The sequence below is a fragment of the Lactuca virosa genome, chromosome 9 (assembly GCF_052849685.1).
Source record: "Lactuca virosa cultivar CGN04683 chromosome 9, Lactuca_virosa_CGN04683_v6, whole genome shotgun sequence".
Classification (NCBI taxonomy): Eukaryota; Viridiplantae; Streptophyta; class Magnoliopsida; order Asterales; family Asteraceae; genus Lactuca; species Lactuca virosa.
The window spans coordinates 88393965-88415039 of record NC_136434.1 but is presented as its reverse complement, the minus strand read 5'-3'; the positions used below and the strand labels follow the sequence as shown (position 1 = coordinate 88415039).

The 21075-nt window shown below is 38.4% G+C and overlaps 1 protein-coding gene across 1 annotated transcript; it reads left to right on the top strand.

The window, feature by feature from the left end:
• The first annotated feature begins 285 nt into the window (after positions 1-285).
• LOC145138334 (protein trichome birefringence-like 34) lies at positions 286-3175 on the top strand. The gene is made up of 5 exons (XM_079072433.1): positions 286-740; positions 1571-1745; positions 1954-2150; positions 2421-2579; positions 2674-3175. Exons 1-5 carry the CDS (start codon positions 412-414, stop codon positions 3023-3025), a joined length of 1212 nt encoding a protein of 403 aa, XP_078928559.1. The 5' UTR covers positions 286-411; the 3' UTR covers positions 3026-3175.
• Positions 3176-21075: the final 17900 nt, after the last annotated feature.

Below are 21075 nucleotides of genomic sequence, written 5' to 3'. Positions count from 1 at the left end.
TATTGTTTCTTGTAATGCCACGTGGCAGGTTTGTAGTTTAAGAGTCTGACAAGTGGATTGTAGGAGAGTTGTTTATTAGGATTAGAGACTAAATTCAAACCAAGGAATCAAGGGACAACATTGAGATGATATGAAAATTTGGACTGATCTTGTCATTTCTTTATAAAGTAAAGGGACCAAATTTGTAATTTACTTTATATATAATGAAATAGTCAAAGGTGGGATTCTTATTTTTAGACAGATCAACTACCCAAGTGATTTAAATACCAAAAATATTAACAAATATTCTTCATTTCTTCTTTTCCTCTACGACACTCCCAACAATTTTATTTTCCTCTGTTTCTTGTTTCGAATACCAAGAACATAAGAGGGCTGTAATCGTTCTAAACATTTATAGAAAACAAGAAGGGAATGGAAAAGCTACAGAGATTGTTTCATGGGTATCGTTCAATAGGGTTCATGCTTGTAATGGGAGTAATCATGGGAGTTGTTTACTTTTGTGGAGATAATAGTGGAATAAGGTTTGATGTTATTGGAGAAGCGAAAATGGCGGATGATTATTCGTTTGAAGGTTGTGATTTGTTCAACGGGAGTTGGGTTTATGATAACAAATCGAGACCATTGTACAGAGAGAAAGAGTGTTCTTTCATGGCGGATGATTATGCTTGTCAGGAATTTGGAAGAAAAGATTCCGAGTATCAGTTCTGGAGATGGCAACCCCATGGCTGTGACCTTCCCAGGTTCTCCCTCCCTCTCTCCCTCTCTCTCTCTCTCTCACGAAAGTTGGCATACATGCATTACGAGTTGTACTGTGTATTGTTATAACTCGTATAAACATTCATACATATTGCATTGGTCACCTACAAGAAGTTGGCTGGATGCATGAGGGAATTGTAATTTCTCTGTATCAAGCGTTTGGGAACTCGAGAAAGATGACACAGTTCATATGCCATGTGATGTGAGTTCTCAAACATACTGCAAAGCTGATAAAATTGCACAGAAGTGGACGAGTACAAGTCTATACGTACAACCCATCAAGAATTTTGCGATACTATATATTGTTTTGTTTTCCAATAAAACCATTGCAAGTTTTTTTTTCGGTATCGAATAACCAACACCAATCGAAACATTTTTTTTTCTTGTTAAGGATGGTTTATTTAGGAAATAAAATCAAAAGTTTTAATGATTAAATCATAAAAAAAAAAAAAAAAAATTCTACGTGTTTGTGTGGCTTGTTAAAAACTTAACATGTGTAAATTTTTATAGGCTTGTTGCACCTTTTTTCTTTTTTGGCATCGGAACTCATATGATTTTAAAAAAGTGCATTTCATCAACTTCATATACATCGAACACATTTTTGTTATTTCTAAACACAATAATACATTGTTAGGTAGTAGGGTACAACTGTTCCTATACACCAACAACTTTTGTTGGTTTTTGGTAATATGTTGTGTAAAACCATATTTCAATATAAGGGGCAACGCATCAATGAGTTGTACATAGTGCATATAAAATGTACCTTGTGCATCAAGGGTTGTACGTTTAACCCATTTCAGGGATAAATTTGTAGGTTTAATGGAACAGCACTGTTGGAGAAGCTAAGGGACAAGAGGGCTGTTTTTGTTGGGGACTCATTAGGAAAAAATCATTGGATTTCGCTCCTTTGTCTTATTGACTCATGGATCCCTGAACCTTCTCATAAGGTTGCAGAATGGCATGGTTCATTGATTACTTTCAGAGCATCTGTAAGGGATCTGGTCTCTTTCTTCTAACACGTTGAGTACTTATACAGTTATATGGACATTTGTCACTATTGAAATATTCGATCTTAATATTTAAAAATATATGAATTTTCAGTTATTTAATTGTTTTCATAAAAAACTTGAAACAAAATGATGCATACGGGTGTTTGGCCTGATTTGTCTAATTTTATTTGACTGATTGACATGAAAGGAATTCAATGCGTCTATTGATTTTTATTGGGAACCGTTGTTGGTGGAATCAAACTGCGATGATCCTGTTCATCATCGTGTACATGATCGAATCATGAAGATTGAGAGCATCGAAAGGCATGCCAAACAATGGATTGATGCTGACATGCTAATTTTTGACTCGTATACATGGTGGCTAGAGCCTAATATGACACTCTTGTAAGTCTTTCTTCAAACATAATGGCTGCCTTTTGTTACATAAATAACTTTCTAGAGTTAGGAAGCATATTCACGTCTTTTTGCACAAAAGAGAGTTCGTGTGTAAATGTCCAATGTCCCACTTTGTTCCGTCTTTTTGAGTCCCCGTAAAATCAGTTTCGGTCTCTGCCTCAGTCAAACAAACGCAGTACAACTTGTTATGTCATAAATTAAATTATCCTGAATAACAAACGGGGCCCACATGTTTTGACACTACAACTTCATGTTTAGGTGGGGATCATTTGAAAATCCTAATAGAACTTCAATAGAATCCGGAAGGGTAAGGCGATACGAGATGGCTCTAAAAACATGGTCGAATTGGTTGGACACTCACCTTAACCGCACCAAGACAAAAATGTTCTTCATAAGCCTCTCACCCGATCACAAAGAGTACGCATTACAATTACTTGTTAATTTTTCAACAAAATGCTAATGTGAATTTACCATTTTACCCATATTAATCGTTTGCGACAACTATTTCTAGGGGTGGAGATTGGGGAAAACCGATGGGAGAAAATTGCTTCAATGAAACGGAGCCGATAATGGAACAAGGGTATTGGGGAAAGGGAACGGATACCGATTTGATGAGAACAGCGCAATCAATAGTACAAGATCTTGAAAAGAAAGGGTTAGAGATTGAACTTTTGAATATAACACAACTTTCACAGTATCGGAAAGACGGACACCCGTCTATTTACAAAAGGCATTGGGTTCCTCCAACGGAATCGGAATTGGCGAATCCGATTCCGTATTCAGATTGTACACATTGGTGTCTTCCGGGTGTACCTGATGTTTGGAATGAGATCCTTTATACTTACATACGTTATAAACTATAAAATTTGATTGTTTGTTGAAAAGTATACATATAGAAAGCCTAAAATACAATCCGTATATTGAGTTTCACAAAGAGAGATTTTATGTAATAGATTAATGAAAACATGGTATGTACAAAATTTTCGAATGAATCAAAATGAAAGGTCCAGTTACCCCCCCCCCCCCCCCCCCCCCCCCCCAAAAAAAAAAAAAAGTCTTGTTTGGTTGTTTTGTTATACCGAACCTGTTGTTGTTTAGTGCTCTGAAATATTACAAAGTCAAATGTTTGTGGGTTAACTGGAAAAAACATACAATATGTTCTTATTATCATGTTAATACATTTAGGTAGTGTTTGTTTTTTGTCTGCAGATTTCGCGCAGACATTAGCCTTTGCAGATTGTTTGTTTTTTTGAAGACTGCAGACCTAAAAATGTCTGCGCGCCCTCTTCTTGGCGCAGATGTGGACCAGAGTCTTCTAACATCTTCAGACATCTTCTACCCTAAAAAAACATATATATCTTTATTTTTTTTAAGTTTTTTTTTTAATTTATATTTTTTCCAACTTTATTAATGATAAACAATTTGAAAAAAATTACAAAACTTAAAAAAAAGGTTCGACGATACAAACATGATATTTTTGACAAATTTATAAATAAAGATTTATTACAATAATAGTCGTTGAAGTTGTTTATATAAACATGAAGAAAAAAAATCAAAATATATTCTTATAATTTTTTGTCAAATTTTGTAAAACATTATTTAATAAAGTATCGTCAATTTCTCGAAAAAATATTTATGGTACGTTTTTAATGGATTTAATTGAAAAAATCGAAATTTATTTCCATCCATTTATATATCAAATTCTTTTATCACTAATTATAATGTTAAGTTATAACTTTGCAACCAAAGTTGTTGGTTTTATCAAATATATACGTTAATTCATACCATTTTTTTTATTTTTTATATAATAATACATAAAAGTTGATCTAGATTCATTAATTATTTATAACAAAGTCATAAAAATATTTTATAATCACTTTGAAGTTTAAAAAAATTAGTTTATTTATATTTCAGTTTATTTTAGTAGCCCGCGGATGTTAAAAAAACAAATAGTCTTCTTTTTTCAGACTGCAGACATTTGGTCCACATCTTCTACAGCAGAGGTCTACAGATGTGGTCCGCAGACTGCATACATTTTGTCTCAGAAAAAACAAACAGCACCTTAATATTTTTGTATAATCACTTTAGAGTAAAAAAGTAAGGGATAAAGACATAAAAACCCTTAAGTTTGTAAACCTTTTTGTGGATTTTAGGTTCATTAAAATTGTTAATTGATGTTTGTAAAAAAAAAAAAATCAATTTTAACCTTTGGTTTATTAACGATTTATGTTTGACAGAAATGTTCGGTTTTACCTTTTTATTTTTTATTTTTTGGTTTATAAAAGCCTTTAATTTTGGTTTTCTTATTCATTAAAGCCCTTAAGTTTGTCATAAACTTTCAGTTTTATTGGAAAAATTTATAAAAAGGGTAAAAATAAAAAAAAAAAAAAAAAGTTGCAAATTTTAAGCATTAATAGAGATACAACGAGGCTTTGGCTAAACCCAACAAGAAGTTACAAATTTAAAGGCTTTTATAGCATTTGTCCAAAAATTAATTATTTTCTATAATATAAAAATTTCCTTGCTATTTTCTCATTTTATTTATTAGTTTTCTTACCGCTTTGTGTAATGATTTATATAAAATGTCAATTTGTGATGATATATATATATATATATATATATATATATATATATATATATATATATATATATATATATTAATTTAAAAAATTGACTAAAATATAAAACATTATAAAGGTATAGTTGAGGTATAAGTTATAATCTTTGTAATGATATTTTCACAAAATGGTTTTCATTTGACCAATTGTAATTGGATGTTGATGGCATACCTAGAAGGATTATTCTTCCCATCACAATAAGCTGATTTTTAATGTTTTCATCCAAATACTTAAACTTAGCTTATAGCGGTGGGGATAAGCAATAAGCTATAAACTCTCTCTTTTTTCCCTATCCAAACACCCTCTTAGAGAGTTTCTGACTTCTTATCCTATCATTTTGCTCTGTAAGTATTAAAGTTTGCATCTTTATGGTTCTTTGCTTCTACGTCTAGAGTTTTAGTCATTTTTTATCCCTTTCGCTATGAAATTTTTGGAGTTCGAAAAACTCTAGGTTTGTAGGTTGTTTTGGATGGTTTTTCTGGACTCTATCGGGTGAAAAAGGTGCATGTTAAGCTCACTTTGAACCATGCAAGAAAGCCTTAATTTTTTTTCCTTGTTTTGGATCTAGGGTTAGTGTTTGACATGTTAGGGGTTTGCATGTTAGTAAAGTTTGGATTTTTATCCATTATACACCTCCCAAATAATGTCTAGAAAGTTATAGCTCACGACTTAATGAATTAAACACTTGACAAAAGTGGTTGTTCTGCTTAGGAGACACGACACGAACATCCCTTAGTCGGGACACACATGAAAGTGGGATTCACGATTGTTTGGGATAGTACTAGGCGTGTCACAACCATGAGCTAATCGTGGCGATTTGACCATTGACCAGTGACAGTTACTCGGTTTGACTTTTGGTCAAATTTGTTACACATGGAGTTTTGGATTGGGGTTTGACTTTTGTTTAGTAATGGTTACTAAGGTGTGTCTAATGAAAAAATGAAGTAGTTCGTGCTAGTTGTTTTTCTTATGGAGACTTGCATGTGAGAATTGGACCTTTAGCTTTAAGTGAGTTATATCACTATATTGTGTGTGTCATTATATGTCCTTTGTGTGGTGTGATGTTTGTATATTGCTAATGTACGAATGTGTGTTTAGAATAGAGTATCAGTTTGTTATGATAATCGGAAGGTCGTACGATAAGATCATATGTCTTCTATGGATTGATGGTTGAAGCCTACAGGTTCTATGGGAGGATGACGGGTCAGAACAAGACTGTAAGCCTACATTCCGAATAGGATGGGGTGTCACGATGAGTTCATGAGTCTACGATACATGTCCTATGGGATGATGGCGGAACGAAACTAGACCATGAGCTTACAGGCACAATAAGAGGGGTTGCCACGATGAGATTGTGAACCTACAGTTGTATACATTGCATGTGTGATGGAATTTATGATATACTAGGGAACTCACTAAGCTTTCTTATTACATGTTTATAATAAAAAAATTCAAGTTGTTCTTGTGAGAAGGACAAGGGCTCGACATGATTATACTTGTATTTATGATATGTTTATGTTTTGAGACTTTGTTTAACTCTGTTATATGTTTTAATGTTTGAATGGATGATTGCCACCACAATAAGCTGATTCATGATGCCTTAGCCTAGGGTATGATATTGATTGATCTTATCTGCTATTTGCTCTGTATGTGTACTGAGTAGGGGAAACATAACAGGAATCTTTTAGAGAGAGTTTTGAGTGATCTAGGAGAGATACCTAGATGAGCATTGAGGAATCTACCGAGAGATTAGTTTGATATCCGTGAGGGATAGAATACTTGTGAATTAGGATCCTAGGAGGAGGACTTGGGACGACTACAGGTTGGTGTGGAAGGTAGTATTGGGCCCGTACTACTGAAAACACTTGATCCGTAGGCGACCCAAGTAAGAACCTTAGGATACTAAGGAGCATGTAGGGGTGGGTAATGGCATGAGTGCTTGAGCTAGTCTCTGATGATTTTCATGTTTGTGGTTCGGAGACACTATGATGATTACCCGCAGCAACCCCGAGAGCAGTGGTACCAGTGATGAGGAGATCCACAGGATCATTCATGAGGAGGTAGTTGAAGCTATCATAGAAACTATACCAGAGATGTTGGTCTATTAAGACCATGTTGATTGAGACGTTTGATGAGCGATACGCTGTTGTCAAGGAGGCTACTGCTGCTGCAGCCACCGCAGCCGTAGCTGCTGCGAGGCCACATGGAGGTGACTCGTTGTTGTTCCGATAGTTCAGCAACACGAAGCCACCAGAGTTTGACGGGACCTAGGACCCGATTGCTTCCATGAGATGGATCTCCGACATTGAGGGGTGTTTCTACACATGTTCATGCTCGGAGCATCCGAGGGTTCGGTTCGCGCTGAACCAGCTTCGCTTGGGAGCGAATGACTGGTGGAAGTTTGTGACGACTGATTTTACCCCTGGAGATCATGCTGCAGTGACTTGGGAAAGGTTCACCAAGTTATTCAGAGATGAGTATGTTCCCTAGGTGGAGAGGGAACGTTTGGCACATGAGTTTCTGTCTCTCAAGCAGAAGACAGAGTCAGTGACAGAGATTACGAGAATGTTTCATGAGAGGGCGTTGTTCTGCCTTGAGCACGTGTCTACTGAGCAGGCATGTGTGAGCCGGTATTTGAGCATAGTGAGGAGAGATATACTGGAGTTCATGGCGAACTCGTCATATCGGACATTGGCTGATTTGCAGACCAATGCCAGGAGGAGAGAGATTGAGCTGGAGATTCAGACCAGAGAGGAAGGAGAGCAGCCAGGGAGAGATCGGAGACCAACGCAGTCGCAGCCAGCGACACAGCGGGCTAAGCCCGCTGATTCGAGAGCAGGAGGCCAGAAGGGACGCACTTGTGGCAAGTGCGGCAAGAACCACGAGGGATCTTGCAGAGCAGGGACTTGCTAAAAATGTGGCAAGGAGGGGCACATGGCGAGGGACTGCCCCAAGGGATTTTCGGTTTGCTTTCATTGCAACCAGACTGGCCACAAGAAGGCCGAGTGTCCTCAGCTCACTCAGGGATCAGCCCAGGCTACTGCTCCTGCTGCTTTACGTGTTACTGATGGTCGTTCGGGGAAGGTCGAGGCTCCGAGAGCTCGTCGGAGATCATTTCAGCTGACTGTAGAGGAGGTCCGCGCAGCACCTGATGTTGTTGCTAGTACGTATCTCTTTTATTCATGTTATTTTGAGATTTGTTTATGCTTATACTGTGCTGCATATAAGTACTTTTCTTGTGAGTTTTGTGCCTGCCTTGGTGTTATTTGACTCGGGTACGAGTCGATCTTTCATGTCTTTATCCTTTAGTCATCACATTAGTATTAGACGCGAGGCATTAAGTCGACCACTGATGGTTTCTATAGCCGATGAGCATGCGGTTTTTGCCACTGATGTGTTCCGAGGAGGTGTTTTAGAGATCTTCGGTGTTGAGTTCCCGATAGATCTGGTGCCTGTAACAATGGGTGATGTTTGTGTCATAGTGGGCATGGATTGGTTGAGCCGATTTGGAGCCGTGATTGATTGTGAGTGTCAGATGGTGACCATACGAGACCCTAGTGGGGGAGTACTTACTGTGTATGGCGAGGGAACTAGATCGGGATCAGCTTTCTGCTCTGCCTCCAGGGCGAGGCAGAGTTTGTAGCAGGGATGCACAGGGTTTTTAGCATATGTGATGGATACGCGAGTTGCCACCGAGAGGCCGAGTTCTGTTTCTGATGTTCCGGTGGTGTGCAAATTCCCAAATGTTTTTCTCGAGGAATTACTGGGTGTGCCTCCTGAGAGACAGGTGGAGTTCCGGACCAATCTGATTCCGGGTGCGACGCCTATTGCCAAGGCACTTTATCGCCTTGCGTCACCTGAGATGCAGGAGTTGTCCTCGCAGCTCCAGGAGCTGCTGGGGAAAGGTTTTATTAGACCGAGTAGTTCACCATGGGGAGCGCCGATCCTTTTTGTCAAGAAAAAGGATGGTTCGCACCGGATGTGCATCGATTACCGGGAGTTGAACGAGCAGACGGTCTAGAACCGTTATCCACTACCGAGGATCGACGACTTGTTTAATCAATTGTAGGGGCATCTTGGTTTTCCAAGATTGATTTGAGATCTGGGTATCATCAGATGAGGGTCTGCGAGGAGGATATTCAGAAGACAGCTTTCTGAACTCGTTATGGGCACTACGAGTTTGTGGTGATGCCTTCCAGGCTCACCAATGCACCTGCAGCATTCATGGACCTCATGAACCGGGTGTGCAGGCCCATGTTGGATAGGTCGGTGATCGTGTGCATTGACGACATTTTGGTGTACTTGAGGTCTAGGGAACAACATAAGGAGCACCTGCGATAGATTCTTGGAGTATTGAGGATGGAGAGGCTTTAAGCCAAATTCTCCAAGTGTGATTTCTGGTTACGAGAGGTCCAGTTCTTTGGACACCACGTTAATCAGAATGGGATTTTGGTCAAACTGGCCAAGATTGAGGCAGTTTTGCGATAGGAGGTGCCGAGATCCTCATCCGAGATCAGGAGTTTTCTGGGTTTGGTAGGTTACTATCGGAGGTTTATCAGAGATTTCTCCAAGATTGTCATTCCTCTCACCATATTGACCAGGAAGGGTGTTACTTTTGTCTGGGGGCCCGAGCAGCAGGCTTCAGTTGAGACTCTTCACCAGAGATTGTGTGAAGCTCCAATGTTAGCCCTTCCTGAGGAAGTGGAGGACTTCGTAGTCTACTGTGATGCATTTATATATCAGGTATGAGTGTTGTGTTGATGCAGAGGGGACACGTGATAGCATATGCGTCGAGGCAGCTGAAGCCTCACGAGACAAGGTATCCCACCCACGATTTGGAGCTGGGGGCGGTGGTGTTCGCCCTCAAGATTTGGCGCCACTATCTTTACGGTGTTCGGTGTACCATATACATGGACCACGAGAGCCTGAAGTACCTTATGGATCACCCCAACCTGAATATGAGACAGAGGAGATGGTTGGATGTAGTGAAAGACTATGACTATGAGATTTTGTATCACCCTGGCAAGGCTAACGTGGTAGTCGATGCCCTGAGTCGTAGAGCAGTGAGTGCTCCGATCCGAGACGTGTGCATGAGGATGACGGTGATGACTCCAGTCTTAGATACCATCCGAGAGGCCCACGTGGTGGTCGTGAGACCAGTGTCACAACTAGCAATTTTGGTTTACAATTGTATGCATGCACCAACACTCTTTTATGTAACATAATTGAAATAGCCTATGTTAAGTCAAAGAGGAACATATTTTGGATGCACCATAATCAAAACATGTGAGATATTGTAACAACACAAGTTTAAATGCCAAGAGGGACCAAAACTGACCAAAACATAAACTCTTTTGAGTTTGCATTGAGGAATCCGGCCATGCAAAAGCCATGACCGAACACACATGTTAAAGGGTGTTTGGGCCATCACAAAACCAAATTCTCATTTGTTTTGGGCCTTCCAAAACCGAATTCTCCATATAAGGCCCATATAGGACCGATTTCTTAAATTCTAAACTTTCAAAATCGATTTCTCTATATAGGAGGCTATAAGGACCGAATTCCTAGTGTGTGTGTGTATATATATATATATATATATATATATATATATATATATATATATATATATATATATATATTAGGACTGAATTCTCCATAATAAGTCCAAGAAAGAAACTGATTTTCTCTAAATAAGGGACTTTAGGACCGATTTCCCCATTTTTAAATCATATAGGACCTACTCCCTATTAAATAGGATAAAATTGGCCATACCCTGATTAAATTAATATGTGTTCGGTCAAAAATCAAAGACTTTTTAGTGGGATATCATTTGTTTATTAGATATCAGTACATAAAAGGTGCATTGGAAACAAAAGTCGGCCTTACCTCTTATTATCCACCGAATTACAATGCAAATCTCCCAAATACCTAGCATGCATTCATGCCACTTCTACATCTTATAACCCACGACTGGAACCTTGTTTCATTTCATTGTATCCCATTTCTTTACTCTATTCTCTCTGAATACTCCAACATTAAACAGTTTACAAACTCTCTCAAGATCAAGAGTGTAGTTCTTCAAATAACTTCATCATCTAAGTGATTTTGCTTCTTGGTAAGTGCTTCTACAAACTCCTAGTGTTCTTACACTTATTTATGATCATTTCATTCCATTTACACACAAAAATTTTGTATGTGACCTTTCATAAGGTGTTAGAGACTTCAAGTGTTCTTCAAGAAAAATCTTAGTGTTTGGCTCAACAAACTCTACTCCACACTTCAAACCCTCTCACAAAAACACCCAAGGTGAGCTTCATACCCCCATATTTTCAAGTTTTTCTATGTTTTAGGGGGGGGGGGATACAAGTCAAACTTTGTTTATTCCACAAATAACTATAAGTTTTCACCTTTATCTTAAGGATAAACTATAATTTGTGCAAGTTATGTTATTTTCTAGTTTTGAGATAAATATGGTGATATGTATATATTTATCAACAAAACTAACATGATCAAAGGTTATAAAATCACAAGAAAATCTAAGATCTATAAACTACATGGCTTTTGGGAACCTTTATTGAAAGTTAGTGTTACTAGTAAACTTTGGTACAATATAGTCATTTACAAATCTAGTGGGTTTAATACCCAAGTAATATGTTTTGATTTCATATTTTTCATGCTGGAACACACCTTTATATTTATATAAAAGGGTATATAAATTAATTCAAACCAACAAGATAAACTATAATCGGAATAGTTTGGAAGTGACGAACCACGTTTTTCATAGACACGATTAATCATCTAAAAGGTATAACTATCCTGTTTTTACAAGAAAATGAGTCATAGTTCACGTAAATCTGTTAAGGATCTTGTGAGACATATTTAGTCGTACCTACCTAGCGTAAGTGGTAATTCCTGTTAGTTATAATTAGAGTCTCCTGGAAGGAGAGCGGGAGTTTGTGTATAGATCTATACGGGGTTGACACCCCACACCTGAGCTGTTCGCTACAACTAGACTAGGATTTTAGGGTGACAAATATCTTTCGATGGAAACTAACGCCTATAAAACGGCAAGCCAGACATATCAGTCATATTAGTATGGTTATAACGACTCACATAGGGATAAACAAAACGATTTTTGGTTTACGGGAAGCTTATACTTCATTAGCTTTATTGAAATAAATGCAACTATAAACTATTTTCTGTACGATATTCACTTCCATCAGGGTCTTAAGGTTTAAGACCACAATTCATTTTTAAGGAAATTACTGCATTTTCTGTAACGATATATATTCTTACTTTACAAGGACAGGATATACACCCTGCTAGTTTTATAAAATTCCGAACTATGTTTCGTATATTTTGTAAACTGATTTCACAACATCGGTCTTAGGGTTTTTAAGACCACAACTTTTCACATAACAGAAAATATAGGATTTTCTGGGAACACATTCTTGCTAACACAAACCAAGGAAAACAAACAACATGCATGCAACTATACACGATTTTTGAAACGAGACTCACAAACTACTTTTATAAGAAAATATTGGATTTTCTGGAGTTTTACAACTTACTATGAACACAAATATTACAAAGCTTTCTTACAAAAATGCTTATGAACTCACCAAATTTTTAGTTGACGCTTTTCAAAACGACTTGTATTCTCAGGGATCTAGTACACAGGTATTCACCACGTTCGAGGCCCGACGTCGTTGCATTATGTTTTCGACTTTTGTTATTGGTGTTTAACTTTTGAACAAAACAAGTGTTGTAAACAATGTAAACTAAATATTAATGTATGAATGTTTGTGTTGCTATGTTTCATTTATATTCAATTGTTATGATACGGAACATGAAGTCATCCGCCCCCGGACGTTTCCGCCGTCCAGGTTCGGGGGTGTGATAGATTGGTATCAGAGCATTGTTTATAGTGAACTAGTATATCAAACCATACAAGATATACAACTATAAATACAATGGGACTAAAACACTCTGACTAAAGGTATACTTTAAAGGTATAAGTATTTTATAAAAGTATACATACTTGCTAGAACCGTATCATAATAAGAACAAAACAAAAGTATTTAGATTTTGAACACTACAGTCAAACCTGGACAGTTATGTAATCATATCTAGGATAAATATAGCATGATCAACTATATTTATTCGAGATACGACCAACATGTGTTTGGGAGTGATAATGGTGTTGCAACGAGTCTAAAACTCACCAACCCTACATACAAAGGAACATTAGAACCAAACTTAAAGTCTAAAATACTATAGGAGTATTTTAGGACACCATATAATCCTCACACATAAACCTTCTACACATTTTCTCGCATCTCCACACTTATGCGGACAACATGGCTGACCTCCATCTTCACGGAGACCACTACTACAATGCCCTAGTGGGCAACGGACGAAGAGGATTCGGGAGAGGTTCAAGAGGAAAACCCAGAAGCAGGTCCCGAAGAACACCAGGTAACGGACTACGAGGGTGAGAACTCCGATGAAGAGCCAGACAAGGATGAAAGCACCAGAGGGATCCTTAGCGACCCTCACTCTTCGGGAGCAACACCGAACCAACACACAACGCAAGAAGACCCTACCAACCGCCTACGCTCTTTAGAGGAGGAAGTGACCACCCTAAACCAGCAGCTCCTTGCAGCTGAAGCAAGGACAGTTCAAGCAGAGAAGAGGGTAGATGAGACCACTCGTGAAATGAGTCAAATGGCCGAGCTCCTTGTGCGTTATTTCCACATATGAGCGTCATTACATTACTCGCACTATGTCTTAGGTTTATTATGTACTTCGTTATAACTAGTAGTATTGAATCAAGAGAGGTACGCCCTCCAAGAACCCGTGTAATCCAAATCAACTAATTGAACTAATATCTATATACTCTTTTGTTAAACTTAACAACCATCCACTATCTACTACTACATACTACCATTAATACATCATAGGGATGTAGGTCGAAACAATGAGAATCGTACAACCAAAACATGTGACTTATATGCGTGCATGCATAAGTGCATATCTATAATTATAAATGAGATACAACTAGAAGTGACCCCAGTTACTCACAAACCTGTTTCTCATCATGCAACAGAATCATGTCTTTGATGGGTTTTGAGCATTCTAACACTTCCTAAGTGTACATGCAACCCTAATAACCTTGAATCTATGTTTTCTCTATATACATGCAAATTTCTTTTTCAAGGTTATTTCCTAACTAGCATGGCATGGGGATTACATAAAACATAAAAACTAGTAGAAATACATACCTTGTTGTTGCTTGGATTCCTTCAAGACTTTGTGAGCCTAGCACCCCAAATGTTGTGCCTCAAATGCTTCACACAACACCACAAGACTTGGAATAACTTGAGAGAATACTTCTAGCACTCAAAATTGGTTATGCCCTCTCTAGTAACACTAGGTCCACTAGCTCTTCCTAGGTCCCCTTTTTGCTAGCCATAGGGTTCCTTTTATAGTGTTGTCACAATTAGGGTTTACACATGAATGCCCTTAATTGTCATGACTCTTGATTTCCCATGACCCATGGATTTGTAACTCCCATGGACTATCCATGGAGCTCCATTTGGTTACATCCATAACCCATAAACCATGGATCATTAATCCACCATAAAAGAATTGATGATTGTCATAATCAACCCTATATATTTAATTAGTCTCACTTTGATCACCAAATTAATCCTAGATTAATACTTGATCAATACTAATTAAATAATACTATTATTAATATATTAGAACTTATAATATATTAATAATCATAAGTGCCTTATTCTCTCATTTAGTCTATCCAAGTATTGCAATGCCATGCAACCCAAATGGACCATGCCGGGTCGGGTCAAGTACATACCAAATAAAGTTATGGACTTAGACACTATATCCAACAGTCTCCCACTTGGATAAGTCTAATAACTATATTTGCAAATATGACTTCAAAATCCGACTAGCAATCGTAGCTCTTTCAAAGTCTCTCGGAACTGAGATGATGATGATACGCCATTTAAGATAAGTGATCATATAATCCTCTATTCTCATGATATCAGCCAGACAAACACATGGAACATGGTCTTACTTATTGTCCAGCATTTGTTTCTCGATCTCTGATTTGTTTCGACATAGAACTAAATTGAACACATCAATTAGGTTCTGACCGGGCCCGGTACATAGGTCAAAACCAAATCATCGAGGGGCCCAGATATCGCTTCTATTTCTAGAAGGAACAGATAAACTTCGACTGATATGCTTGTACTAACTACTTGTTGAATTACACACAAAGGCACGTTTTATAACATCGAGTTACCAATGCGTTTTCGTACAATCAATGAATAACCAACTCATAGTCAACAACTCATATCTCTAGGTTTGAAGATTTATATGATATTACCGTCTCACGATCACTCGAGATAAATTCCATGAAGTGATGCAAGTGAGCGTGGGTTGGATCCAATACTCAGCCCTTATGAGTACTCATGAATGTTGTAGCAACCATTGCATTGTCCAAAGCACTTTTAGACAAATCATACAAGCCAAATTCATGACAGTCTTAAATCAATACTTACTTCCAAAGTTTGACTGACTGTGGATGGTTTGAATAATAACATAATTATTCTGGAAGTAAAAACATGCAAAATTGAAACATAGTAAACAATCAACACAAGATAGTAACACCTTACTCATAAATAAATAACAACTTTTATTTATCATCAAATGTCAATTACATTTTACAAGTTTCAGGAATCTAATTATTGAAACTAATATCATCCTTCAGCCCAATGCGCCTTGCATGCTGTAAATGCTTAACCCTGCTCAGTCCCTTCGTGAGGGGATCTGTCGGGTTCTCATCTGATGATACCCTCTTAGCAACGAGGAGTCCTTCTTCTATTCGATGTCTGATGAAATGGTATTTTCTGTCAATGTGCCTAGATCTCCCGTGATCTCTTGGTTCCTTAGCCAAAGCAACCGCACTTTCATTGTCACAGAAAATTTCCATTGGCTCCTTTATAGCTGGTACAACTCCAAGGTCTCCGATGAAGTTCTTTAGTCATATCGCCTCCTTAGCTACTTCACTTGCTGCTATGTACTCTGATTCACAAGTAGAATCAGCTAATGTCTCCTGCTTGGAACTTTTCCAAGTAATTGCCCCTCCATTTAGGATAAAGACCCAGCCCGACTGAGAGCGGAAATTATCCCTATCAGTCTGGAAGCTAGCATCGCTATATCCTTCCACTCTCAAGTCATCACTGCCTCCGAGGGTAAGGACCCAATCCTTAGTCCTCCGCAGATACTTGAGAATGTTCTTTACCGCTGTCCAATGTGCCTTGCCAGGGTTCCCTTGATATCTACTGACCATGCTCAAAGCAAAGGCCACATCAGGGCGAGTACAAGTCATAGCATACATGATCGAGCCCACAGCGGAAGCATATGGTATATGACTCATCTCAGCTATCTCAGCCTCTGTACTCGGACTCTGAGTCTTACTTAGCTTGGCATTACTCTGGATTGGTAATTCTCCTTTCTTGGAATCTTGCATACTGAACCTCTTCAGTACCTTATCCACATAAGTACTTTGACTAAGTCCAATTAGTCTCTTACTCCTATCTCTCAATGTCCTTATCCCTAGGATATAGGCAGCTTCCCCAAGGTCCTTCATAGCGAAACACTTCCCAAGCCAGGACTTAACCTCCTGCAAGGTTGGGACGTCGTTTCCTATGAGAAGTATGTCATCCACATACAACACCAAGAAGCTAACTATGCTCCCACTAGCCCTGACATACACACAAGACTCATCCTCACTCCTAGAAAAGCTAAACTCTTTGACTTTCTCATCAAAGCAAAGATTCCATCTGCGAGATGCTTGTTTCAATCCATAAATGGATTTATCAAGCTTACACACTCTATTAGGGTATCTTGTATCGACAAAACCCTCTGGTTGAGCCATGTAAACATCCTCAGCCAACTTTCCATTAAGGAAAGCGGTTTTGACATCCATTTGCCATATTTCATAATCATGAAATGCAGCTATGGCTAATAATACTCTAATAGACTTAATCTTAGCTACTGGTGAGAAGGTCTCATCATAGTCAACTCCCGGAGTTTGAGTAAAGCCCTTCGCAACCAGTCGCGCTTTATAAGTGTGTACCTTCCCATCCATGTCGGTCTTCTTCTTGAAGATCCATTTGCACCCAACTGTCTTAGTACCTGGTACATTGTCAACCAAGTTCCAAACTTGATTGTCATACATGGACTAAATCTCGCTGTCCATAGCCTCCTTCCATTTAGCAGACTCAGGGCCTGCCATGGCTTCCCTGTAATTATTAGGTTAATCCAAATCTATTAGTGTACTATCACTAATAAATGTATCACCTTCAGTGGTGATGTGATAACCATAATAAAAATCAGGTGTGTTCCTCATCCTAGTGGAACGTCTTGGAGGTACAGACTCAACTATCGGATCAACAGGAGTTTCCTCCTCAGGTTGGTCGATAGCATTTGAGGTTCCTTCACCACTTGACTCTTGAAGCTCTTCAAGGTCAATTTGCCTCCCACTGTCCCCTTGGCTTATGAATTCTCTCTTACGAAAGACTCCTCTTCTTGCTACAAAGACCACATTATCACTGGGTCTGTAGAAGAGGTAACCAAAGGATCTCTGTGGGTAGCCGATGAAAATACACCTCTCACTTCGAGGTTCAAGCTTATCATGAGTCTCACGCCTCACGAAAGCTTCACAACCCCAAATCTTGATGTGGTCCAAATTGGGAACTTTCCCAGTCCACATCTCGTGAGGTGTTTTGGCAACCTTTTTAGTAGGGACTAGATTAAGGATATGTGCGGCAGTCTCTAAGGCATACCCCCAGAAAGAGATTGGTAACGAAGCTCGACTCATCATGGAACGAACCATATCCAACAAGGTTCGATTGCGCCTCTCAGCTACACCATTCAACTGTGGTGTCCTGGGAGGTGTCAATTGTGAGATAATCCCACATTCCTTAAGATAGTCAAGGAACTCAATGCTAAGATACTCTCCTCCTCGATCGGATCGGAGCATCTTGATGTTCCTGCCCAATTGATTCTCAACTTCCTGCTTAAACTCTTTGAACTTTTCAAAGGTTTCTGACTTATGCTTGATCAAGTAAATATATCCATATCTACTGTAATCATCAGTAAAAGTCACATAATAGCGATTAGCATCCCTTGTAGCAACTCTGAAGGGCCCACACACATCCGTGTGTACAAGGTCCAACAAACCTTCACCCCTATCACAAGTACCTGTGAAGGGTGACTTTGTCATTTTTCCAAGTAAACAAGACTCGCAACTATCATCTGACTTGAGGTCAAATGATTCCAAGACTCCAACCTTTTGGAGTTGGCCTATGCGCTTCTTGTTAACATGTCCAAGACGAAAATGCCACAAGGATGCTTTATCCAAGCTATCTGAAGAATCAATATACAACACATTATTTCCTAGATTGTCTACAACATTCACGGCTTCATATACACCATCACAAGGTAATGCTTTAAAGTAAAATACATCATTGTAATAAACATTAATAGCACCATTTTTATTATCAAATGAAAATGTAAAACCTTGTTTGTACAAGCCATGAAAGGAAATAATATTTCTCGCCATTTCGGGCGAGTAACAACACTTATTCAAATCTAACATTAACCCATTATTAAGCAATAAAGAATAAACTCCTATCTTGGTAACATGTGATGCTTTCTTGTTGCCCATGACTAAGTTTATCTTCCCGTGCTCCACTTGCTCACTTCTTCTTAGTGCCTGCAAATCAGTACAAATGTGAATACCACACCCTGTATCAAGCACCCAAGAATTAGCATTAGATGAGTTGTTAGACAATATTGTGTAAATACCTGCATGGGTGGGTTTAACCTTCCCATCCTTTAGATCTTGCAGATATTTGGGGCATCTTCGCTTGAAGTGTCCCTTATCCTGGCAATAGAAGCACTGTGCTTCCTTTGGGTTTGAAGAAGGAGTAATGGGACCTTTCTTTGTCCCACTTGAAGAGGAACCATCAAGAGTCTTACCCTTGGTACCCTTCAAAGGGCTTTTCCTCTTCTTACCCTTTCCCTGCCCAATAGCCAGAACAGGGGCTGTTGAAGGAGTAGAAGTAGCAACCGCTTTACCCTTAAGGCCATTTTCGGCTGTCCTTAAGAGTCCTTGAAGTTTGCTAAGTGTGACTTCCTCCTTGTTCATATGATAAGTCATACGAAACTGATCATAACTTGGAGGTAAGGAATGGAGAATGATGTCAATCGCCATTTCCTCAGGAAAGTCAACATTTAGCTTCAGCAACTGGTCAACGAACCTTTGCATCTTCTGCAAGTGACCGGTGATGGGTTCACCATCCTTCATCCTTGCGGTTATCATGGAGGAGATGATTTCATACCTCTCCTGACGCGCACTCTGATGGTACCTTTCCATCAGATCCAGGTGCATCTCATAGGGGTAGAAATCTTCATAGGATTTTTGAAGTTCAGGAGTCATGGTGGCCATCATGATGCATGCTACTTTAGTAGCATCCTTTTCATGTGCAACAAACTCCGCAAACTCTTCAGGAGTAGCAGTGGCTTCATTCACAACCTTAAGCTCTCTATCGAGGACATATTCTTTGTCCTCATAGCGGGTAATCATTCTGATGTTTCTGATCCACTCATTGAAATTGGATCCATCAAAGATGACTTTACCACACAAGTTCATAAGGGAAAAGGAGCCTGTTGGGTTTGAGCCAGAAGCATTGTTGGAAGACATCTGAAAGGAAAGAAAGACAAGTTTCATTAGATTAGGAATCCTTAATAATTCACCCAAATGAAATATTAAGGCTAGGATCCAACAAACTATTTATAGTTGGAAGAGGGATGCCGTAATCCATACTATAAAATATTTGAAGGTAGGTAAATGACGATTTACCAATTTCCACCATAAGAATGAAATATTTTATTATTAAGTTTTATTGGTTTTTGAAACTCCTAGATCTTTTGAGATACATTGAACTTTTCAATGGCATGTTTGAATCTCGATTGTGCCCTCTCAAGTTTGTGACTGGGATGCCGAGGATCACAAACAAGGTGTGAATAACCATACAAATTGACTTGGTACCCTTAACAATATTACCTAATCGATGTGCCGGTTAACCACACACGCTCCACCGATCTATAATAAGGTCAAGTTACCCTTTGCCACTCTTACTAGTCCATGTTAGTGTACCGGTTAACCACACACGCTCCACTAACGACTTGGTAAGGTACAAAGTGTAATTTTATGGGCTAGCACCAATTTCACATTTTCCTAAAGTAACTAAGATTGGGAATTTATAATGTATAGTTACTTTATAATTCATTATACTTTTAACAAGTATTTAAAGTCGTATCCTACCCGTTCGGTTAACGACCCTCCACCGATCAAGGAAGCGGTGGGTGAGAGTGGACACCCATTAAGTCACCATTTTATAGGCAACAACCTTATACCCCCCCTTATAGACCGACTTCGTGAATGAGGCCTACTAACGGTAAGAATGACATATTCTTATACATATCTATATAATAAAATTATAATAATAGTATAAGTGTTGATTTTTAAACTTTATAAAAATCTAAGGTTTAATTTGGAATTAAAGTATTAAAGTATAAGACTTTTCAAATTCCAAAACTTGAGGGCAAGATTTGAAACTATTCCAAGTCTCTTCAATTTGTAACTTATGAGTTTTAATGGTTCATAAAAATGAAGACTCTTTATTTTATGAAACCTCTTTAGTTCTTTAATCATAATTAAAAGAAGTGACTTTTGGTTATCCATAACTTGAGGACAAGTTATGGACACCATCATAGCCATTAAGATCATGAATTAAACACACATGGTGGTTACACATAATTCCTATGATCTTCTAAAAACTCATAAGAACACAAATTCATGTCAAGCAATTTCAAGAAATCATATAAACATATACAATACTTGAAAATTGATAAAAGTCATGTAAAATGGGTTAACATAATCATTATCATTTTGAAAAACAGATTTTACAAGTCCAAAACAGATTGGGATAATGATCTTAATCCATTTCCAGCAACAAAACTCGAAAAAACTGCCCAGCACGCTCCTACTCGCCGAGCGCACTATTCTACTCGGCGAGTAGGATGAATTTGTTCATGGACTCGGCGAGTCCTCCCCATGGACTCGGCGAGTACAGTCGTCAGAGTGCAGAATTTTCGATTTTTAAGCAGTTTTGCATCAAGTATACAGAAAACAA